Source organism: Giraffa tippelskirchi, chromosome 3 (genome assembly GCF_054371585.1).
Source record: "Giraffa tippelskirchi isolate mGirTip1 chromosome 3, T2T-mGirTip1v1.2.pri, whole genome shotgun sequence".
In the NCBI taxonomy this organism is placed as follows: domain Eukaryota; kingdom Metazoa; phylum Chordata; class Mammalia; order Artiodactyla; family Giraffidae; genus Giraffa; species Giraffa tippelskirchi.
Genome location: NC_137277.1, coordinates 154,501,467 through 154,526,808, shown reverse-complemented (window position 1 = coordinate 154,526,808; position 25,342 = coordinate 154,501,467). Strand labels below are relative to the sequence as shown.

Here is a 25,342-nt window from a genome sequence, read left to right as displayed (position 1 = left end):
CCATCTCATCCTCTTTCATCCCCTTCTCCTCCTGCCCCTAATCCTTCCCAGCATCAGGGTCTTTTCCAATGAGTCAACTCTTCGCATGAGGTGGCCAAAGTATTGGAGTTTCAGCTTCAACATCAGTCCTTCCAATGAACACCCAGGACTGATCTTTAGGATGGACTGGTTGGATCTCCTTGCAGTCCAAGGGACTCTCAAGAGTCTTCTCTAACACCACAGTTCAAAAGCATCAATTCTTCGGCGCTCAGCTTTCTTCACTGTCCAGCTCTCACATCCATACATGACTACTGGAAAAACCATAGCCTTGACTAGATGGACCTTTGTTGGCAAAGTAATGTCTCTGCTTTTAAATATGCTATCTAGGTTGGTCATAACCTTCCTTCCAAGGAGTAAACGTCTTTTAATTTCATGGCTGCAATCACCATCAGCAGTGATTTTGGAGCCTCGAAACACAAAGTCTGACACTGTTTCCACTGTTTCCCCATCTATTTCCCATGAAGTGATGGGACCAGATGCTGTGATCTTAGTTTTCTGAACGTTGAGCTTTAAGCCAACTTTTTCACTCTCCTCTTTCACTTTCATTAAGAGGCTCTTTAGTTCTTCTTCACTTTCTGCCATAAGGGTGGTGTCATGTGCATATCTGAGGTTATTGATATTTCTCCCGGCAGTCTTGATTCAGTAGCCTAGTGGGCTACCGTTCATGGGGTCACAAAGAGTCAGACACAGCCCAGTGAGTAACACTTTGATTCACTTTGACCACTAGAATAAAAGCTCCACAAGGACAGAATTTATGTTTATCTTGTTTACTGTTTTATCACCAGTCCCTAGAACACAGTAGTTGCTTCAGTAAATATTTATGGAATGAATAAATCACTGCAGCTTTCAAATTCTTTTTAGCTATTTAATTTATACTGTGCAAATGCAGGCAAAAAGCTGTTATCTCTCATGTTAATTCATTTATTACACTAAAGAGTAACTTTTTTGGCAGTTGTTAAAGCAGTACCTCCATTATTTATTGCTAGAGATAATCATTATGTGATGAAAGGGCTGTCAGTCAGAGGGACTATTTCAGGAAGGAGAGTGGGACTAGAGAGGATGGTCACATCCTAGGTCACGTCTGAGTCCTGCGATGGCTGCCAAATGTGGCTTCTTGCCTTCACAGAGGAGAGAATTCAAGAGAGAGCCATAGTAAAGTGAAAGAGGGTTTATTCCAGGAGATACACACTCCGTAGACAGAGTGTGAATCATCTCAGAAGTCAAGAAGGGCACCGGGATATGGAGTTGGCAGTTTTTATAGGGCTGGGAAGTTGCATAGGCTGTTGAGCCATAGGAGTGTTCCAGCTGTTTTGGGGAAGGGGTGGGAACTTCAGGAACTGGGCCACTGTATACTTTTTGACCTTCATGGTTGGCCTTGGAACTGTCATGGTGCTTGTAGGTGTCATTTAGTGTGCTGATACGTTACCAATGGGTCTTCCCTGATAGCTCAGTTGGTAAAGAATCCAACTGAGGTGGATTGGCACAGTGCCTGCCAATGCAGGAGATGCAGGTTCGATCCCTGGGTCAGGAAGTTCCCCTGGAGGGTGTAATGTTAACCCACTCTAGTATTCATGCCTGGAAAATCCCATGGACAGAGGAGCCTGGCGGTCTATAGTCCCTGGGGTCACCACGAGTTGGACATGACTAAGCACACACGTCTTTGTTGTCATCTTCATCATGTTACAGTGAGCGTGCACTGAGGCTCAAGGTCTAGTGGAAGTTGACAAGGTCTGCCATCTTGGACCTAATTGGTTCTAATCAGTGTGTCATGTTCTCAGGCTATGTCATTCTTTTAAAGGTTGTGCCCTGCTCCTTTCCTGTCTGAGTACTGACAACAAAAGAAAAAGAGGAAAAGAAAACAATGTCATGATTCTAAAGATAGCCATTCAAAAATAATTTTATTTATTTATTAGTATTTAATTATTTAAAAGGGCTTCCCTTATAGCTCAGTTAGTAAAGAATCCGTCTGCAATGCAGGAGACCTGGGTTCTATCCCTGGGTTAAGGAAGATCCCTTGGAGAAGGGAAGGGCTACCCACTCCAGTATTCTGGCCTGGAGAATTCAGGGTCTCAAAGAGTTAGACACAACTGTTTCTAATTAGTGTGTCATGTCCTCAGGTTATGTCATTCTTTTAAATATTGTGCCCTGCTCCTTTCCTGTCTGAGTACTGACAACAGAAGAAAAAGAGGGAAAGAAAACTGTGTCATGATTCTAAAGACTACCACTCAAAAATAATTTTATTTATTATTTTTTAATCATTCATTTATTCAACAAATAATTTGTTGAACCTCAGCTGTGTTTAGGGGGCCCATGGGTGAACAAAATTGCTGTCTGAGGGGATATTGACATCGAAACTAGTAATTATGGATGTCATGTGTGTAACTTACAGAAATGCTGGTGCTCTTCTGAACCAAGGCCCTTGTATCCTTAAACAAGGACATTTAAGCTAGTCTGGGACACCAAAGAATGCTTCCCTAAGGAAGTGATGAGTCCTAATGATTGTTTGCAGTGTGGCAAAATACTCTGAAATTTAGTATCTTCAAACAGTTTGTTTTCTCTCATGGTTCTGGGATAACTAGACTCAGCTGGAAAATTCTCTCTTGGGATCGTGATACTGACGGGCTAGAATCATCGGAGAGCTCAATTAGGCTGCCATTCAAGATAGCCTCTTCCCTCCTGTGTCTGGTGCCTCTGTGCTCTAGCACTTGGCCTCTCCCTCCAGCAGTGTAGCCTGGACTTTCTGTCTAATTGGCTTAGAGCTCCAAGAAATAGGCAGAGGAAGCTGCCAGGCCCATTCAGGGCTGCACCTCCAATGGGCTCAGTATCATTTCTGCCACACAGTAGTGGTCAAAACATCACAAGCCTTGCCTACATTCTCGGGAGAGGAAAAAGTAAACACTCTTTCTGATGGGGAAGTAGCAAGTTCTCATTGCAGGAAAGCACGTGGGATAGGAACTGCTGTTATGGCCCTCTTTAGAGAGTGCAGGTCTGTAACTTGGTGTTGGGTTGGACCCTGAAAGATGATTAGGCATTGATGTGATGGGCAGAAGAATCCAGGAGGGCATAACTCCTCTGGCAATGGGATCAGCCCAAGTGCCGGCCTGGAGATCCAAAAGGTAAACCTTGGAGGAGGAACTAAAAGGCTTGTGTGACTAAGTTGAGGAATGAGGAGAAGAAGAGTGGCCTGGAAATCCTGGGGTACACAGTGAAGAATACGATTAATGCATGTTTACATCAGAAAACAAAGAAAATAGCTGTGTAGGTTGCGGAGAGAAGCAGTGGAAAGCACCAAAAATGAAATTCCTAGAATAGGAAGAACAGATTAGTTCCAAGGACTTGGGTTGGAGTAGGGGTGGGTCAGGGAAATCTTACCCCAAATTACATAGCTAGAGTGAGACAGAATTAGGATTCAGAGCTAGATCTGACTCTGGATCTGCTAGCTTTCTTGCTATACTCCACTATACTGCTCACCCCACTGCCTATGAAAAGTCATTTTATTTAATGAACTTGAAAATCCCTTGCTAACCAAAAGGTGATTTACTCTTCCTAATTTCTTCTGAGCTATCCTGGCAAATACCGTCTAAGTTTTCTAGGTTCAACTCAAAGGGCACGTCCTTAATCTCTCCCTCACCCTTGCTGTCAAGTGACCCCCTCCCCCCTTCCCCCACCAAATCTGTTTCCATTCTCTATCAAGGAAGTATTTTGGACTTATTTTCTTAGGCTCATCATGATAGACTATGAGTCTCTTTAGGGCTAGAGTGTATTTGATTCATCTTTCCACCGTCAGCATCTTATATCTGTCGTGACCTTAATGAATCATGAATGGGTGGGTAGATGAGTGGTTTCTAGAATCCCTGGGTAAACAGCACTGAAGTGGTTCTCAAGTTGAGTTCTTACTGCCCTTAATGAGGGTTAAATGAGGCATTGCATTTGAAGTATCCTTGGGACCTCTTACTCTCTCTGGGCCTCAGTGTCCCTTTCTGTGGAAGATTGGGGTTGCAAGGATGATCTCAAAGGCCCCTACCTTGTCTACGAGTTTACAGATTTAGAATGCATTGGGATGAAGTGTTCCACAAACCAGCAGTGCTGGCCAACAGTGGTTATATGTTCCGGAAGAGCATCTATTTCTCCTTTATTGACTATGTCAAAGCCTTTGACTGTGTGGATCACAATAAACTGTGGAAAATTCTGAAAGAGATGGGAATACCAGACCATCTGACCTGCCTCTTGAGAAACCTGTATGCAGGTCAGAAAGCAACAGTTAGAACTGGACATGGAACAACAGACTGTTTCCAAATAGGAAAAGGAGTACGTCAAGGCTGGATATTGTCACCCTGCTTATTTAACTTATATGCAGAGTACAGCATGAGAAACGCTGGGCTGGAGGAAGCACAAGCTGGAATCAGGATGGCTGGGAGAAATATCAATAACCTCATATATGCAGATGACACCACCCTTATGGCAGAAAGTGAAGAAGAACTAAAGAGCCTCTTGATGAAAGTGAAAGAGGAGAGTGAAAAAATTGGCTTAAAGCTCAGCATTCAGAAAACTAAGATCGTGGCATCTGGTCCCATCACTTCATGGCAAATAGATGGGGAAACAGTGGAAACAGTGACTGACTTTATTTTTGGGGGCTCCAAAATCACTGCAGATGGTGATTGTAGCAATGAAATTAAAGATGCTTACTCCTTGGAAGGAAAGTTATGACCAACCTAGATAGCATATTTAAAAGCAGAGACATTACTTTGTCAACAAAGGTCCGTCTAGTCAAGGCTATGGTTTTTCTAGTAGTTATGTATGGATGTGAGAGTTGGACTATAAAGAAAGCTGAGCACTGAAGAATTGATGCTTTTGAACTGTGGTGTTGGAAAAGACTCTTGAGAGTCCCTTGGACTGCAAGGAGATCCAACCAGTCCATCCTAAAGGAAATCAGCCCTGGGTGTTCATTGGAAGGACTGATGTTGAAGCTGAAACTCCAGTACTTTGGCCACCTGATGCGAAGAACTGACTCATTTGAAAAGACCCTGATGCTGGGAAAGATCTAAGGCAGGAGAAGGGGATGACAGAGGATGAGATGGTTGGATGGCATCACCGACTCGATGGACATGGGTTTGGGTAAACTCCAGGAATTGGTGACGGACAGGGAGGCCTGGTGTGCTGTGGTCCATGGGGTTGCAAAGAGTCGGACACTACTGAGCGACTGAACTGAACTGAACTGAACCAGCTTGCAAATACCAAAGCAGGGAACACAACGAGTGTATTCCTAGACATTTTGTTTTTTTTTTTAAAGTCAATTTGAAGGTATTTATGCTTTCTAGTATATATAAAGACTGAATTTTAAGCACTGGGTAAGGAAAGGAATATTCAAAATAGAATCTTAGATGAATAGCTTTGTGCTCTGCACCTTGGTGTCTCTTCTGTAAAGTGGGAAACATACTTTATGATGTTCATTTAGAATTTTAGTCAATAAAGAACTAAAATTTTTAAGATTTATTTTATATTTTTTTCTTAGCCTCTGGTGTACAAGATGAAACTGAAAATTACAAGTTCTGAAATTACAAAAGTAGTAAAACTCTGCTATAAAATTCAGGAGACTCAGGCTTAGCATAGACACAGCAAACAAAACCCTGTTTGCAGCTAGAAAAATGTTGTAACTGATTTTCAGTCAGTTCCTGCTAACATAATAAAAATCAAAATATAAAAAGTAGATAAATTCACAATCGTTATCAGTTTACAAGAGGTTAGCCACCAAGTTCCTATAACCTGCACATCTTGATACATTTAAAATAAAAGGCTGTATATACTAGCTTAACACATTAAGCAATATAGATTAGTGTTGTTGATTTAAATACAATGATTTCATGGCCTAAGTGCTAAAAATGATTTTAATGTACCACAGAAATTGTGCAGTTTTAGAGAAAAAAGCACATTTATGGACCTTTATAGCAGCTTGCAAAGGTGTTGCTAATTGCCTGGTTTTATCTACTTGTAAGTGGTTAAGGAAAACAGAACTTACCTAGTTGTTTTGTTTGTCTGTTCGTTTTTCGGTAAAGATACAAAGGTGTATGTTGAGCATGTGAAATGTGGCTAGTGTGACTGAAGAACTTTATTTGATTTTTAATAAAGTTAAATTTAAATAGCCATGTATGGCTAGTGTCCTCCATATTGAACAGCATTACTGTTCTCATTTGGCCTGGCCTTGAAGATCTAGGTATCTCAGAGAGTGAAGTTAGTGTTAGGATTCTTTCCGCCCAGCCCCAAAGCTGAACCTACACATGCTGCTGCTGCTGCTAAGTAGCGTCAGTCGTGTCCGACTCTGTGCGACCCCATAGACGGCAGCCCACCAGGCTCCCCCATCCCTGGGATTCTCCAGGCAAGAACACTGGAGTGGGTTGCCATTTCCTTCTCCAGTGCATGAAAGTGAAAAGTGAAAGTGAAGTCGCTCAGTCATGTCCGACTCTTAGCGACCCCATGGACTGCAGCCTACCAGGCTCCTCCATCCATGGGATTTTCCAGGCAAGAGTACTGGAGTGGGTTGCCAGTGCCTTCTCCAGAACCTACACATAGGCAGTCCTCAAAGCCTCAGGGAGTTTGAACACTGAAACCTTTTTGCAAGCTGACTGGAAAAATTGTCCAGAGTCATCTTCAGGCATTATGTCATCCAAACCCAGGAAGCATAGCACAGTAACATTCAGAGGAAGAAGGGCCATTTTTCCTCTCTGCTCCCCCTTTGCACCTTTGAGCTGAACAAACCATCAGTGCTTTCAAAGTTTGTGAAAAGACTCATGCAATTATGACTTTCAGACTGATTATGATATAGGTCCAGTCACAGAATTCCTATTCTCTTTTGCTTACTATTTTAGGCCAGTATCAACAGAGATTTGCCAGGGCAGTCTTTTCACACCTGCTATAAAAGGCTTCTCTGTGTGAGTAAAAGATCTTGACTTTAATTCCGCTCGTCAGGAGTCCCATGCTGCTCTGTGTAAGTTTTAACACAAAGTAGAGATGTGTACTCTTAACAGTAGATCTTCTGGGTGTTGTCCACGTTTGGGCATGACTGCCACGGAAGAGATGTCAAGATAAGGATGTAATTGGGCAGATTCGTATGTGTAGAATACAATGAACCATGTGCCAATATTGTTCTGTTTATTTTCTTTCAGGAAATCAAAGATGGTCGTGACGTTGCTTTGACAAGCACTTCCTGTTGTCTTGACAGTGGTCTCCCTGAGGAGTATTCTCAAAGGAATATTTGTCTCCCAGTACCTTTGTTGATGACTGTTATCATCTAGAAAATGCTTTCCATGTTCGGGAAATCAGCCACCCTTGTGCTTGACCTGCTCCGAGCAGCTGAATGAAAGTTCCTTCCAGTTGCTTCCAGAACTCTGTTGCCCAAAACACTTCTCCTTGTTGGGTGAATGTTCATGAAGCCCTTTCCTGAACCAGTGTAGGAGGCTTTGGCCCCTTGGAGCCTATGACATGGAAGCTTTGGAAGTGGATGATATCAGCCCAGCCTTGGAAGTGACCGAGGATTTCTTTAATACTTTTGACAATAAGCTCGAAAAGGCTGTGCAGCAAGCGGAGGTTTATGGGATCCAAGAAGTCCCTGAACTAGTGGGGCGGGAGGTCCTCAGTAACATAGACAATGGTGCTATCAGAAATGTCACCTCCCTGGGCCAGGGGGGTGTGATCTGGGACCATTGTAAGACCAGAATCTTAGACACCAAAGTTCCAAATGTCTTCCCTGCCAAAGAACAGTTTATGGTCCAGAAGGGGACAACCCCAGATAATCTCTCCTGGATGGAACAAAAGGAAGCCTCCACCTTTAATTTTTTCAACATCTGTCAGCGTCGGAGAGACAGGCCTCGTTCTGTGAATGACTTATTGGATGAGACCTCTACTTTTAAGCCTGGGCATGCTCGATCAAGGTCAGATATTACCCAGGCAGACTGGAGGGTGGTCCTCAAAACCATGCCTCTGCAGCAAGAAGTATCTCTTCAGGGCCCTCACTTCGCCAGGCCTTCTTTTCTGTTGTCCTCATCAAACAAGGTAGAAGATGCTCAAGGAAATACAGGTATGTCTTCATAGCTGACTGCTATTGAACAGTGGTTGATTTTGCTTTGTATCTACCTCGTGAAAGTCTGCCTCTCCACTGTTCATGTCTGTCTTTGCCTACTTAAGCCCCTTCTTCCATTTACTTTCACACTTACCTTATCTGAAGTCTCCAGTCTCATTATTGTCCTAGGAGGTACTGAGTGAAAGGCTAACTGTGGTTAATTCTCTTTCCCAATCTTGTTTGTTAGAATATTCCTGTAATTAATGCAGTACTTTCCTTTGACATTGCATGATACCACTTATTCACATCAATAGATGTTTATCAGATCATACATTCACCATAGTCGTGTGCTGTGAAGGCTTAAAAGATGTATGAAGACACAGTCCCTGCCCTAAAGAACTTCTCCTTAGGCTGAGGAGATCAGACACTGCCAAAGACTCAGGAAGACACCCAGTGGTGAGAGAAAGGAGATGCTCAACTGAAGCACCTGGAAGGGAACTTTTGTTTTTCTTTATATTGTTGGGATTTTTTTTAATGAGTGAGTGACACTGAAAGAAGATAGAGGAAGGAGAGGACGCTTTGGGCTGGACTTGTCAGAAAAGAATAGTGAGACGTTGTGGAATTTGAGCTGGACCTTGAAGGACACTGCGTTGCAGGAAGAGAGTTGCAGTGGGAGGACACTCGGTCAGGATTATGGTGTGGATAGAGGGACAGACAGAGGAGAGCGGGCTGACCCTCGAGGAGACCGAAGGATCTCGTGGTGATCATGGGAGGAACAGTGTGAAAAGGTTGCTTCGGACCTCATGGTGTGGGCCCCAAGTTTCTTTTTCTCTTGTTTTTTATGCATACACACGTGCACATGGATATGTACTCATGTACTCATGTGTGAACTTCCTCTTCTGTGAGACACGACAAACCATCTCTCTGTTTCTCTCAGCATTTTTCTTGATGATAACCTCATTTATACAGGCTTTATACATGTATACATTTATACAGTAATCATTTGCTACTAATGATTCTTCAACTACCTTGCATAACCTTTTAATTTAGATGCGTGTGTGCATGCTAAGTTGCTTCAGTCGTGTCCTACTCTTTGTGACCCCATGGGCTGTAGCCCTCCAGGCTCCCCTGTCCATGGGATTCTCCAGGCAAGAATACTGGAGCAAGTTGCCATGCCCTCCTCCAGGGGATCTTCCTGACCCAGGGATGAAACCCACATCTGTTATGTCTCCTGCATTGGCTATGGGTTCTTTACCACTAGCACCGCCTTGGAAGCCCTAGTTTAGATGGCTTCTGCTCAGTTGACTGGGGAGACTTTTTTTGTACCTTGTTTCTGTTTTAGCGTTACACGTTTTTATTTATTAAGAATGAGAGTTTTGCCTTCGGCTTTACGTACAAGTGGCTTCCCAGGTGGCTCAGTGGTAAAGAATCCGCCTGCCAATGCAGAAGATGCGGGTTCTGTCCCTGGGTCAAGAAGATCCCCTGGAAGGGGAAATGGCAGCCCACTTCAGTATTCTTGCCTGGAAAATTCCATGGACGGAAGAGCCTGGAGGGCTGTAGTCTATGGGGTCACAAAAGAGTTGGACATGACTGAGCGACTGAACACACACCCATGCTGTGTAAACAATTGTACTCATTGACTAGCAAGCAAGCTCAGTTCTTGTTTAGTTTCTTGGAGTTCATGTAGATTTTTTAAAAAATCACTAAACCCCTGTAACCAGTCTAAATCCCTGGCATAACCCAAGTTAGGACGTCGTATCTACAGTTTTATTTTTCCTATCTTGTCTAGATTGTAAATGCAAAAACTGGCCTTCCTCGAGTTCTCTAAAGGAACCTAAAGAGAGAACCTTCCTTAGCTGCTCCCTTAAGGATATGATGGACCATGATCTTTATTTTTTAATTCTCAATTTTAGAAAATTTGAGTATTATGTTGGAATATAAGAACTGAATGGTATTTTGAAAAGCAAACTGTAACAAATGACCTTTGCAGGTATTGATGTTATATCACCTGGCCAGCTTTTGGGTATCCATGGAATACACATTCTATCAGGAATTAATAAAGTTGGGAAATGACCTGCCAGTTTTCTGACATCTTTTCTGTCTGGCACGCTGTGGAGAACACGAGATATAAATCTTGTTTGTGTTGCTCACTAGGTTGAGGGCAGGGGTAAGCAGGGCCCACTGGCCACCCATTCTTGGGCTGGTGGGGAGGGTGTGTGGAGAAGAGTTAGATTCGTGGCTGGTCACCTACTCTGCCAGCTGTAATTCTCACTGCATTTGGGGGTGGGGAGTGTGTCTCAGCACCCAGATACATCCTTGTCAAAATCAGCCAAGATCTTTGAGTGAACTTCGCTTTAAAATCTTTGAAAGTAGCCATCCAAACTGCAGCAAGGCTCATTGTTCCTCCTGAAGAAGTATGCCCAAAGCCAAAGAAGGTAGGTACTGTGGTGTCTTGGCCAGAGCTGGAGCTGAGGACCGAGGAGGTTTGGGGGTGAGGCCAGGCCTCATTCTTGAGCCTCAGACTTACACATCCCACTGCCTGGGGCATCTCTGCTGGAATGTCCCACAGGCACTTGAAGTTCAGTGTCCAGAAAAGAGCCCATCATCCTCACATCCTCCACTTCAGCTGTTGTAAAAACTAACAGGGTAATGAGAGGCCGAGGGCTCTGTAGAAGAAATAAACTTTAGTGAGGTGGGTTTCTATTGATGAGGGCAGCTTGTCTTTGTGTCTCTCCCTTACTTATGGGCTGTGTTACTTTGCAGTCTTCTCCAGTTGATTTTTTACTCTTTTCTAGATCCTTCTCCGAGTTCATCTGAGTAGCTTAGAGACTTTGCAGGAGTGGGTTTCTCCTCAGCTGCCCCTTCCTCCTTTTTTGCCCACCCCCAACCCTTCACTTTCCTTCATAACAATACACCTGAGAGTCTTCTTTATTAGGTAGGGCCTCTGTGTCTTCCGCCTCATTTGGCAGTGACTAACTGGGCTTTTGAGCCTTACTGAGGATAAACATTGCTCTGGGTATAAAGCAACTCAGATTTTGGCATATTGAGGGCAGTGGGTAGCTGAGGTATAGTAAGAGCTATTTGGCTAATGGGCAAGCCTGTCTGAAGAAGGCCTTCTGATCTGACAAGATAACGAGCGTATTAAAAAAATGACTCCAGGTCTAGACTTTAAGAGTTTCAATCCTTGTTTCAGTATTTACTTGATGTGTAACATAGGGCAAGTTTCTTAACCTCTCTGCTGCTGCTGCTGCTACTGCTGCTAAGTCGCTTCAGTTGTGTCCAACTCTGTGCAACCCCATAGACGGCAGCCCACCAGGGTCCGCCGTCCCTGGGATTCTCCAGGCAAGAATTTTGGCCATAAAGCATTGGATAATAGTAGTGTTTACCTCAGTGTCTTGTGAGCATTAAAGGGGTTAAAAGATCTAAAGTGCTTCTCAGAAAGTGTGCCATGTCTGGCACATAGTAAACACCTAAGTCTTTCCTGGTGGCTCAGACAGTAAAGAATCTGCCTCCAATGCAGGAGACCTGGGTTTGATCCCTGGGTCTGAAAGATCCCCTGGAGAAGGTAATGCCAACCCACTACAGTATTCTTGCCTGGGAAATCGCGAGGACAGAGGAGCCTGGTGGGCTACAGTCCGTGAGGTTGCAAAGAGTCGGACACGAGAGAGCGAATAACACTTTCACTTTCAAACACTTAATAAATGTCTTAAACATTTAGTAATGTTATTACTATTATAATTGAATTTGAAACTCATCCCTGAGAATCCAAGTGATCCTACCAGTCACTCCTGGTTTTTCCTGGCATAGTCAATTTCATAAAATGGCCTCACAATAAATATTTCTTCAATTGGCCTCCCTGCATTGTACTTTCTCAAAGCTATTCACTGGTTCGTTAATGAGAAATAGACCATTCCTTGTCTCATACTGACTTGTCATCAACAGTTTACTGTCTTCCACACCAGAGTTCATGGTCACTGAGGAAGGGATTGTTTCTTGTGCATTGTTTTATCCTCAGTACCTAATATAGGGCTCTGAACACAATATGTGCTCAAAACAATTTTTTACATGTGACATGAACATAATTCTGATAGAAATAAAGCTGATAAATTAAGAACGTCAACTTCTTTAGCTGGTTTATGCCTTTCTAGAAAAAGGACCACTCCACTCTCTTTTCCAAGGGCCTCGCCCGATCATCTCATAGCATCTCATACCTTGCATGTCTTCTCTGTGAAGTTCTTTAGCAGCAGTGAAAAATGAAGATTTGCTTTCATCTCAAAGGCTGCCATGTACTCTCCTTGTGATAAGAGAGAATCAAACAGATATGGCTTATAAAATAGCCCCTCGTGTTGGAAGAATGGTGTCCTAGCCTTGGAGGAGTCTCCAGATACCATCTCAGACTCCAGGGTCACATAGGCTCGGTTACGATTGCCCTTTGTAAAGGAATCTTCTGACGGCTGTTTGGTGAGCACAGAGCCTAGGGAGATAATTGTGGTTTGCCCTTTACTCTTTCTGTAGTTGGCAGTCCTGTGAGGTAATTTTTTGCATCACTCTTCAACTTTTGCCTGTTCCCTCATAATGTTTCTTTATAGAAGACTATTGCTTTGGGTTTGAAGATCACTTTTCTACTAGGTTTTTGGTATATATGAAAGCAATATACATCAAACAGATCAATAGCCTCCTTGTTACCGTCAAAGCCAACATTCAAGCACCTGGTGTTATCCTCAGGGTAAGTATGAGAGCCCAGGTGGAGAGAGAAGGGAAAAAATAATAATAATACTTACTTTGTTCACTGACTATTTTAAGTGCTTTGCAGATAGTAGCTTATTTATTTCATTTTTATTGACCCCATTTTAAGGGTGAGGAAACTGAGGCACAGACAGCTTTAGTAATGTGCTTACAGTCTCCCTACTAGTGACAAGTGGATCCTCAATTTGAACCTGGCACTCCTTCTTCAGAGTCCATGCTCTTAACCATGAAGCTAGACCTGAACCCCTACTTTGGAAGCCAGTAGTTCTATCTCCAGAACCCTCCACTCTGGAAGCTGTGTTGGCAATCAGTCCCTGTTGGGGTAAAGGGTAGGAAGTGGTATGGAAGAAACAGACCTGGATAATGTTCATCAACTAAAATTAATCCCTTGGGGAATCACTGGTTAGGAAAAACTGAGACGCACCAAAGCAGTCTACCTGAGCAAGGTTTGTTTCCTGCTTTAACACATTTACTACATGGAGAGTTGCAGAGCTGGTCACAGTCCTTTAGGGGACCAGTGAGTCTGCAGAAGGAAGACTGCAGCTTTGCTCTTCACAATCTTAAATGTTAGCCATGCAGAAAAGCATAAGGGAACCGAACCCCTGGTTTGTGACCATGGAAAGAGGGCTTCAGAGTTCTGCCCCATCTCCGGCTGCCTTTCTCAGTCTTAGTCAGAAGCCTATGAATGCATTCTCGACATTCCATTGCCTCAGGCAGAGGCAAACCTAAGATAGACTGAGCTAAGTGCTGAGTGAACAAAGGGTCCTGCCAGTGGGTCCTACAAGGTGGGTGAAGTATAGCTTGAATCCAACCTAGTTAAGACTGTCTGCATTATCTGAGGATGGAATTATCATGTCCAAAGGGTGAAGTCATACACTGATGGGAAGGAATAGATCTAGGGAGACAGCAACAGTTCTTTTTTATCCCCCAGCTTTATTGAAGTATAATTGACAAAATTATAAGATATTTTAAGTGTCCGTCATGGTTTGATAGACGTATACACTACAGAAGCATGTATCCACCCGTTAAGTGACACATCCATCACCTTACATCACAGGCAGTTATTTCTAAAGAACCTCAGGGTAGGTGAAAGTGAAAGTGTTAGTTGTTCAGTCGAGTCCAACTCTTTGGGACCCCATGAACTGTACCTGCCAGGCCCCTCTGTCCATGGGATTTCCCAGGCAAGAATACTGGAGTGGGTAGCCATTCCCTTCTCCAGGGGATCTTCCCAACCCAGGAATCGAACCCCGGTTTCCTGCATTGCAGGCACATTCTTTACCACTGAGCCACCTCAGAGTAGGTAGTGGAGACCGAAGCTTCCCCAGGGTCAGCTCCTTTCCTCCTGCCATCCCAGGGTCTGTGTTGCCTGGGGCAGCTGTAGCAAGGTGTGACTGGGAGCCAGTCCTGAGTAGAGGCCCTGCTCCCACCACCAGAATGGCTTCTTTTTAGTCCTAGGACTATAGTAATCTTCATTCTATACAGACATGCTCCCAACTAGTATCTGCTTTAACCTGTTACCCCTTTGCACCACTATCATCCTATTCTTGTTTACTGAGTAAATGGTACAGCCGTAGGCAGCAGGGAATTTTCCATGGGATAAAGAAGATGAGGATGTAATACTGTAGAATTACAGTCCAAATATAAACATATATTAAGGTAAGAACATGAAAAGTCATAGGAACATGTGGACACTAGAATGTTATCAATATGAAAATTAGGTGTACACACACATACACACTATTATTGCTCTAAATATATACACGTAGTAGAGGAAGGGGAGGCTTTATGGAAAGAACACTCACCTAGGGCTTGCAAGCGTTTTATCCCACCTCTGCTCCTAACTTCCCATGTAAGTTTGGAAAAATCACTTCTCTGTTGCCTTTGGTTTATAGTAAAGCAGGCTAAATTGTCTTTATAATCTTTTCCAACTCTAAAATGATTCTAAGATGTAGTTGAACTGACCTCGACTCATGGTTGTGTGGGAGCTAATTACTGTAGTGAGATCAGTGATGGAAAGTTGTGGTGGAAATATAGGCATGATTGTAATTATTTTACACAGAAGGATTTCTGTGTGCCTTGTAACTCTACTTCTGGATGAACTGCTGTTGCAATTTTTAAAATAAAAAAGTTTAAAAGAAATCCCTGGCCTTAGCTGTGGAGCTCTGAAACCCGAATCTGACTGGTGCTTCCCTCCTAGCTGTGCTCACGTTTTCATCTGCTTGGCAAGCGTAGTGGTCAGCCGGGCTTTTGTTTCCGTCAGTCTCACTCTCTGGTGACCTAGTACCATTCCTCTGCCTGTGTTTCTTGTGCTGAGATCTTCAGGAGAAGATCTCAACGGAGATTTTATGTAGGGCTAGAAAAACCATGGCAGTATGGTTTCTTTATCCTGAGTTCTGTGTTACTCCATTTCAATTCCCTTTTTCCCCATCTTTCACTTGAGAGGAAAAAAAAGGCCAAATTTGGGACTTACACTAAATTGACTGCTTTTTCAATTATGATTTTTCTCAAAAGCCTTGGAGCCAATAGAAGTGGGAATATTCCTGTGGGCTTAGAACAAGTGAAGTCACTAGGACATGGGCTCTTGCTGAATCTATGATTCACCCTTCAGCACCATTAGTCAGTGCAAAGAAGTTGCTAAAATAGGTCACAGAAAGTTGATTTTACATGGTTGTATAGTTTCCATTGGTTATATTTTTCGGAAACCTAACATACCTCATCGCCAACCGGCATCCTAATTCCTAACAAGTCTATATGGGAACTCTGAAAATGAAGTGTCTTTGACTTTCTTTGCGGTTCTGTTAATGCATTTTATCTTTCTTGGATAAGGAGTACTATAGTTACTAATTTTACAAACGTCTAAAGTTATCTTCTTAAAACACATATCTTTTCATGCTACTCTGTTCTTAAAAATGAATCATGGTTCCCCATTCTTTACAAAAATCAAGTGTAAATTTTCTAAAGCATCCAGATAATCTTTCTAAGCTTATCACCTGCACCTTTCTTCCCCACCTAGCGATAAAGATCCCTGGGGTTATTTGCTCAGTCATGTCTGACTCTTTGTGATCTCATAGACTATAGCCTGCCAGGCTCCTCTCTCCATGGGATTTTTCCAGGCAAGAATACTGGAGTGGGTTGCCATTTCCTTCTCCAGGGGATCTTCCCAACCCGGAGATCGGACCTGGGTCTCCTGCATTACAGGCAGATTCTTTACCGTCTGAGCCACCAGGGAAGCCCCTTCTTCCCCCATTTAGGTGCTAATTTTGAATGTGCTATGTGTGTTCAACCAACTTAGCCTTTGTTCATGATGTTTCTTCACCCAGAAGACCTCCCCAGCCTTCTTCACTTTTCACAATCCTCCATTATCTTTCAAGGATCAGTTCAAATGCCACATTCTCTCTGAGACCTTTCCATCTTTTTCTACTTTTTAAATTGAGGTATAGATGACTTAAAATATTGCATTAACTTCTGGTGTATAGTGTAGTGATACACTGTTTTTATACACTGTACTCTATATAAAGTTATTATAAAATATTGCCATATTTCCTGTACTGTGCATTACATTCTTGTAACTTACTTATTTTATATCTGCTAGTTCATACCTCCCTTCACCTATCTTTCTCTTTTCCTGACCTCTTTCCCCTCTAATAACAGCTAGTTTGTTCTCTGTATCTATGTATTTTTAATTATAATTATGTTTTTTCTTTTACTTCATGTTTCTACAGCACATTTTATTCTGCCTTGCATTATAGGTAATTGCTTGACCATTCACCTCTCACACTAGGTTGGCAGTTCTTTGATGCAATGAATTGTAGACAACTTTCTATTGTATCAGGTATGAGCCTGTGCAGGCTGTTTGGCTGTATTCTATGTACTGGTACTTGGAAAATCAGGATGCACAGTTTTTTTTTTTGGTTCCAGAATGAAATGACCTGACCTCTCTTTCAGTTTTCCTTACCTAAAGCTTGAATCAAGTTGAATAAAATTTGTTATTATTAATACTGTCAGTAAGAGCTATCATTTAGTGAGTTAACTTTATGCCCAGACCTGTGCTAAGAAGCATTCATCTGTTATCTTATTTAATATTAATAATAATTTAATATGTTAGATAATATTGTCCTGATTTTACAAAGGAGAAAGTGGAGGCTTAGAAAAGGTAATCTCACCCAAGGCCATCAGGCTATAAGTGGAGAAGCTCCAGGCCCACTCTGGAGGCCACATGTAACCACGCTATAAAACTGCCTCTCAAGTCTGAGGAAGCTTAGGACTCATTCCCTCCACCGCAAATAAAACACAGTGTGATCTAGATTGAAAATCTGGAGGTTGGCATTCCACCCTCAACTTGCACACTTTGTGGTATACCCTTGGCCAAGTCATTTTGTTTCCTGGAACCTCATTCCAAATCTGTTAGATCAGTTGAAATGCTTTTAGAAGCAAGTAATAGAATACTCAACTCAGTAAAAGTGGCATAAATAGTGAGGCCATTTATCATTTTATTTGTTTCATCTAACACATAGCTATTGGACATAGTCCATATCAAACACTGTAGGCAGTAAATACTTAAGGACACCTACCTCTGGTGGCCCCAGAGTCATCAAAGATCCAGGTACGTTTCATCTTTTTTCTCTGCTGTCCTCAGTAAACTGGTAGTGTCTCTTCTTTCCCTCATTGATGCAAGACAGCTGCATTAGCCCCAAAGGTATGTATCAGCAGCCAAAGTCAGGAAGGGAAAAAGCAGGGCACCTTGTCTGGGTCTTTTCTCAGAGAACCCCAAGGGCACCGCATCAGCAGTCAGAACTGGGTTCCATACTGTCCCTAAAGCAATCTCTGGCAAAGGAAAATGGGGTTACCAATTGTTTTAAACAAACCATGATACTTTCTGTGGGGGCGGGGAGAAGCCATCTCTACACCTAAACACAATTAGGGTTCTCTTAATAAAGAAGGGGGAGACACTGGACAGTAGACAGGCCTCTGACAGGTTCTGCCTCAGATCGGGCTGGGCTGAAGAGATTTCTGGTCCCTTCTGCCTCTGTGTTTCTGTGATTCAGTGTTACCCAAAGACAGAGCACTTATCTTAAAATCTGGTGGCCTAAGTATGGGAGATTCTTTTGTACTTAATTCCTATAGATTAATGAAACAGAATGAGAAGCTCACCGTGGCAGACAATGAGCATCATTTGAAAGCTGATGTTTGGAAATGTTTTCTGGGTAAAAAAAAGTTCCATAAACACTAGAGATTATCCTTGTTACAGAAGACAGAAAACCTCTGAATTTAAGAGGTTGAGTCTGTGATCGGCTGGTCAGGTTCACATCCAAAAAGTAAAATTGACCAGGTCTGTGTTGACTTGTACACTATCACTGTTGCTCACAGCACAAACAACTGAGATGGAGAAGATCCCTAGCCGTGTATCTAACTCCTGCATAGCCAGATATGTTACAGGTCTGTTTCTTCTAGAGCCTACACAGATAGTATGTCCTTTCCCCTAAGTTTATGAAGGGAAAACAAATGGGATGTTTTCTTTCACCAACAAAGAAAGATCTCCGAAGTAGCTCATGGAAGACATACCACTTGAGCTTAGTTCATTTCTCCCAGAATAAGTTTGTTAATGACCATCCGTGAGCACTGCAGTGGCCAGCACTATGTACCGTATATAAAATGTCCAGGACCCAGCCCCTCTTTGATTCCTGTAGATCTTTCTCTTCATGTTCTTTGCTGTGGGTATTTGTGGCAGTGTCATAATTGATGTACTCCTGTTAAATTCATTTCCCTCATGTGACTCTAATGAGAACAAAGACCCAAAACTAGTTAACTTCTCCCTAGTTTCTGGCTTAAACACAGTCAGATACTAGAATATGAAACAAATAGACTTGGAAAGCAAAGAGACTTGATTGATCTAGAATGTCAGAGAAGTCTTCATTGAGTAAAGGGTGTTCCAGCTGAGCGCTGAGGGTTGAGCACATAGTGGAGGTGGAGATGAACACAGTCTGCATGGGGGGTGGTCAGAGGCTAAACCAGAACAGGACTTATAATGGACTATGAGATTATGGAGGACCTTCAAAGCCAGACAGAGAGAATTAGCATGGTATGTTGGGCAAGAAGCACTTGAAAATTTCTTGAGAGTCAAGATTGAAAGGATATAAACTTTCCTGGTGATCCAGTCGTTGAGACTCTGAGCTTCCACTGCAGGGGACATGGGTTTGATCCTTGGTGGGGGAACTAAGATCCTGCATGCCACTCTTGTCCTCTCTCTCTCCCTTTGCACACTCCACTCCCGGCGAGAAATAACTTCCAGGGAGCTTTAGGAGAGGAAGCAGGTGTGTGTCACTCAGCCTCTGCAGGAAACATTGATTCTGACCTGCTCCTCTCGATGTGCCTTGCCACCCATCAGCCGTGTGTGGGCAGCCCCCTGGGAGGGAAAGTCTATATTGAGTGATCTAGTGATCCACTGGATCCAGTGATCGAGTGTTGCTGGTGACTCACAGGTAAGGTAAGTCTGTGTAATTCTGGGGTTCTGTTCCTGGCTACACACCTAACCTGTAACCTCCAGCTGGCTCATGTTCTGACTGCTATGAGTCTGACTACCCTCTATCAATCTCAGTTGGTTTGCAGCTGGGTGAAGAGAGATGCTATTTACTGGGTCCCCTCAGGCCCTAAGAGTATGGAAGGATTGGTAGATGGGGTGGAAAGGAGAAAACTCTGCCAGTCATCATGATGTGAAGTGATGGGACTCAAATCAGGATGACTGTAGCAAAAGAGAAAGTGGGACTTTTCTCTTTTGTCAAAAGTGAAAGTGAAAAGAGAAAGTGACTTTCCCCAGCACTGGCTCCGTAAAAGAAAGTGACTTTTCTCTTTTGTGAAAAGAGAAGGAACGGCTGTCCTTGGGCTCTGAACTCCTGATAGGATCTGTCTGACTCATTTGTCGTTCCCACAGATCCCAGCATAGTCCTTTGTGCGTGCATCCAACAAGTGCTTTTGGAGCCAGTGCCGCTAATATGGGGGTGAGAGGGACATTCAGGTCCCTGTCTTCAAGGAGCAGCAGTTCTTTGAAAGAAATAAAAGGATGTCGTAAGATAAGAGACTGAGAGGGGCCCTTTAGCTGAGGTGCTGAGGGGCGGTGGCCTCACTGAGGATGGCACCTTTGAGGTGAAAAGCTGAGGAGATGAAGACATCAGTGGAGCTGGGGGGAGATGTTCCAGAGAGAGGACACAGCAGCTCCAGAGTCCTCGAGGCCAGAAAGCACTCAGCTCGTTCAAAAAACACAAGAGGCTTTTGGCTGGAGTTAGAGAAGAAATGTGAGATGGTGTGAGGTGAGGTCAGAGCAGTAGTCAGAGGCAAGACTGTGCAGGACAGAAAGCAGAGACATTGGAAGCATCTAGAATCTGGAGGGAGATAGATTGAGGCGTAGGAGATGCAGGTGCAAATGAGTACTTTGGAATAGACACAATACACTTTGGGATATTAGAAGACAAGAGGAGAAGAGATCCGTAGAGGGGTAATTTTCAGATGTAATAGAGGAAGAGATTCTGAAGAAGAGGGAGATTCCATCTTCAGAGTGGAGGTGGAAGGGCTAGCTTTTCCTAGTCTTCTTTTGAGACCAGAAGCTGAAGTAGGAAACAGATCGATTGAATTCTTAAGATGTGTCAGGCATCATTTTGAGAGTAACTGATCTCTTCTTCATAATAATACAATGAGGTAGGTACTAGTATGCATGCGTGCTAAGTCGCTTCAGTCATGTCCGACTCTTTGCAACCCTATGGATTGTAGCCCACCAGGCATTATAGCCCATCCCAGCCCACCATGGGATTCTCCAGGCAAGGGTATTGGGAGTTGGTTGCCATGCCCTCTTCCAGGGGATGTTCCTGACCCAGGGATCACACCCACAGCTCTTATGTCTCCTGCAGGAGGATTCTTTAGCAGGAGGATTCTTTACCACTAGCACCACCTGGGAAGCCCAGGTGCTATTATAGCCCCATTTTAAAGATGATAAAACTGAGACTTGGGTTAAGTCATTTGTCCAGGGTTACCCAGACAGTTAGGACAAAATTATGATATAAACTTCGGCCCGTTAGCTTAAGCACCTATGGTCTTAACCAATGTGCTCTCTTAACACTTGTATAGTACATTGGTTAGTGTAATGTTGAAGTGAAGCCAAGTAAAATATATAGAAAGGCCCTCCCTCTGGTGCACATAGAAAGAGATGGTGGAATTTGGAGTTTGAAAGGCTAAAGAAGGTGTGGAAAAATTGTTCTGGGATTGTGTTTGAGATCCATGAAATGAATAAAAGAATGAATTGTTAGGATTAAAGCAATAAAAGAAGTTGAACAACATGAATTTTTGTTTGAACAGCACTCTGGTCTGAATTTTGCATCCCCCAAAATTCATATATTAAACTTCTGGCCCCAGAAGTGATGGAATTAGGAGGGGGCTTTGCAGGGTGCTTATTAGGATGTGAGGGTGGAGCCTTCTTTTCATGTTTATTCGTCTTGTTATACGAACTTAAATGTTTCCTTTAAATTTGCCTATATAATTTTGGTTTGGAATATTGTCAGTACATAGGCTTTTGAGTTCTTTGAAAACATTAAAACGTTGCTCTTTGTCTTTCATTCTGAACTATTGCCTGATATTTGGAGTCCTATTCTTAGGACTTCATCTCTTGTCTTGACTCGGGCCATTCAGACTTTCTTGGTAAACTAAATGTTTACCTAAATGTTTCATTAACTGTGATTTGGGACATGCATTTAAAAAAAAACATGGTGGTTTTTTAAAAACAAAATTGCATAAAGTGACCAAAATAGAAGCACATTTTGTTTAATTACATATGGTAACATATGTGAATAAGTCTCACTATTGTTTATATTATTATTACATATATATGTAATGTCTGAAAGCTTAATATCAGACACTCTACAGTCTGGGCAGAAGGATTGTGAGTGCTGGGATGTGGAGGCATAAACCTTTTTTTAAATTTCATATTGATTTTATTGGAATATTTTATTACATAATTTAATACATATTTGATGAGTGTGAAATAGTATCTGAAATATGAGTCACCAAGGTGGTATAGCTGTAGAGCCTTGTGGCTTCAGGGGAGGACAGCTGTGTTCAACTAGAGGGGCCAAGGGAAGGCCTCGGGAAGAAGTGAGATTTTATACTAGCTCTTACATATGAGGAAAAGGTGGACAAGAAGAGATTCAAGGAAATCTAGGCTGGGGGAACAGTGAGAGAGTATCCATGGTTGGGAGGGGCCAGTAGTAAAAGTCACAGCAAGTTCCCTGGCTGGAGTGTGGGAAGTGGAGGAGAGTGGCTGTAGCGTGTGGAAGGTCCCTGAAGAAATTCATAACAGAGGGATCAGGCTAACATCCTCTGACCCTCCTAATCAATCTCCACATCTCTACAAGCAGGACAACCACCCGTAGAATATTCTCACAAAAAAGAAGAGCGTCTACCTGGACCTTGAGATCTATATAGCAGTTGACAGTAAACCTGGGAAACAGGAGCATTTGAACAATACCCTGAGGATACATTCAGCCAAGTCCAGGCTGTGCGAAATTCTACAGGACAAAGGAACTAATTTCTTCAATAAATTTTTGCTGTTCAGTTGCTAAGTCGTGTCCAACTCTTGCGACCCCATGGACTGTAGCCTGCCAGGCTCCTCTGTCCATGCGATTTCCCAGGCAAGAATACTAGAGTAGGTTGCCATTTCCTCCTCCAGAGGATTTTCCCAACCCAGTGATTGAACTTGCATCTCCTGCATTGGCAGGAAGATTCTTTACTTCTGAGCCACTAGAGGAGCCCAAATTGTATGCCATGACTAAGAAGGAGAAAGAGGGAATTGTCACAGATTTAAAGAGACTTAAAAGACATATCACAACTGTATGGATCACAAACAAGCTGTGGAAAATTCTTAAAGAGATGAGAATACCAGACCACCTTACCTGCCTCCTGAGAAACCTGTATTCAGGTCAAGAAGCAAGAGTTAGAACCAGACATGGAACAATGGACTGGTTCAAAACTGGAAAGGAGTATGTCAAGGCTGTTTATTGTCACCCTGCTTATTTAACTTCTATACAGAGTACATCATGCAAAATATCAGCCTGGATGAAGCACAAGCTGGAATCAAGATTGCTGGGAGAAATATCAATAACCTCAGATATGCAGATGACCCTTATGTCAGAAAGTGAAGAGAAACTAAAGAGCCTCTTGATGAAGGTGAAAGAGGAGAGTGAAAAAGCTGACTTAAAACTCAGCATTCAAAAAACAAAGATCATGGCATCCAGACCCATCACTTCATGGTAAATAGATGGGGAAACAATGGTAACAGTGATAGACTTTATTTTCTTGGGCTCCAAAATCACTGCAGATGGTGCCTGCAGCCATGAAATTAAAAGACACTTGCTCCTTGGAAGAAAAGCTGTGACAAACCTAGACAGCATATTAAAAAGCAGAGACATTACTTTTCCACAAAGTTACATATAGTGAAAGCTATGGTTTTTCCAGTAGTCATGTATGGATGTGAGAGTTGGACCATAAAGAAAGCTTTGCTACAAAGAATTGATGCTTTTGAACTATGGTGTTGGAGAAGACTCTTGAGAGTTTCTTGGATAGCAAGGAGATCATACCAGTCAATCTTAAAGGAAATCAACCCTGAATATTCATTGGAGGGACTGATGCTGAGACTGAAGCTCCCATACTTTGGCCACCTGATGCAAAGAGTCAGCTCATTGGACAAGACCCTAATGTTGGGAGGGGCTTCCCTGATAGCTCAGTTGGTAAAGAATCTGCCTGCAATGCAGGAGACCCTGGTTCGATTCCTGGGTCGGGAGGATCCGCTGGAGAAGGGATAGGCTACCCACTCCAGTATTCTTGGGCTTCCCTTTGTGGCTCAGCTGATAAAGAATCTGTCTGCAATGGAGGAGACTTGGGTTTGATCCCTGGGTTAGGAAGATCCTGTGGAGAAGGGAAAGGCTACCCACTCCAGTATTCTGGCCTGGAGAATTCCATGGACTGTACAGTCCATGGGGTCGCAAGTAGTCAGACACGGCTGAATGACCTTCACTTTCACTTTCACTGATGCTGGGAAAGATTGAAGGCAGGAGGAGAAGGGGATGACAGAGGACGAGATGGTTGGATGGCATCACCGATTCAATCGACATGAGTTTGAACAAGCTTTGGGAGATGGTGAAGGACAGGGAAGCCTGGTGTGCTGCAGTCCGTGTGGTCAAAAAGAATCAGACACGACTGAGCAACTGAACAACATGAAGACCTGTCAACCAAATCAATGTGTAAACCTAAATCGAACAAATAATCTGTATAAAGAAATTTTTTGAGATAATCTGGGAAAATGAGATACAGACTGGGTATTAGGTAAGGAATTATTAATGTTTGGGGCATGAAAATGGTATGATATATATTGTAAAGTTCTTATCTGTTAGATTGAAGGTATAGCCTGAAGTATTAGCATTAGAAATGATGAAATGTCTGCAATTTGCTTTCAAATATTCCAGCAAACACACACACACAAAGCATGAGTTGGAGAGGAGACAATAGCAGAAACTTGGTGATTTTTTTTAATTAATTAATTTATTTTAGTTGGAGGCTAATTACTTTACAGTATTGTGGTGGTTTTTGCCATGCATCGAAATGAATCAGCCACGGGTGTACATGTGTCCCCATCCCGAACCCCCCTCCCATCTCCTTCCCCATCCCATCCCTCTGGGTTGTCCCAGTGCACCGGCTTTGAGAGCCCTGTTTCATGCATCAAACTTGGACTCTATTTCACGTATGATAATGTACATGTTTCAATGCTAGTCTCTCAAATCATCCCACCCTCACCTTCTCCCACAGAGTCCAAAAGTCTGTTCTTCATATCTGTGTCTCTTTTGCTGTCTCGCATATTGGGTAGTCATTACCATCTTTCTAAATTCCATATATATGCATTAATATACTATATTGGTGTTTTTCTTTCTGACTTACTTCACTCTGTGTGATAGGCTCCAGTTTCATCTACCTCATTAAAACTGATTCAGATGCATTCTTTTTAATAGCTGAGTAATATTCCATTTTATATATGTACCACAACTTTCTTATTCATTCATCTGCCAGTGGACATCTATGTTGCTTCCATGCCCTAGCTATTGTAAACAGCGCTGCAATGAACATTGGGATACATGTGTCTCTTTCAATTCTGGTTTGCTTGGTATGTACGCCCAGCAGTGGGATTGCTGGGTCATATGGCAGTTCTATTTCCAGTTTTTTAAGGAATCTCCACACTGTTCTCAATAGTGGCTGTACTAGTTTACATTCCCACCAATAGTGTAGAAGCTTGGTGATTTTTTTAGACTGAGGGTTGGGTCCATAGGAAAATGTGTTAAGGTCAACCTAAGGAGTTTGAACTTTATTATGTAGGACTAGGAAACTTGTGCAGGGTTTTGGGCTGAGAAGGAGGCATGAGAAAGGTTGCAAGTGGCCCAGAAAGGTTACCTTGGTAACTGAGTGGGACATGGCAGG

General features: G+C 42.8%; 1 protein-coding gene across 2 annotated transcripts in view; it reads left to right on the top strand.

Moving 5' to 3' along the window:
• Nucleotides 1-25,342, top strand: part of PLEKHM3 (pleckstrin homology domain containing M3) — a 209,319-nt gene that overhangs the window by 20,534 nt on the left and 163,443 nt on the right. For both annotated transcript variants that reach the window (XM_081578174.1, XM_081578175.1), the window contains exon 2: nucleotides 7,200-8,110. In XM_081578174.1, coding sequence (XP_081434300.1) covers nucleotides 7,516-8,110 — 595 coding nt within the window. In that variant the 5' untranslated portion in view covers nucleotides 7,200-7,515. The remainder of the gene's footprint in view (nucleotides 1-7,199; nucleotides 8,111-25,342) is intronic.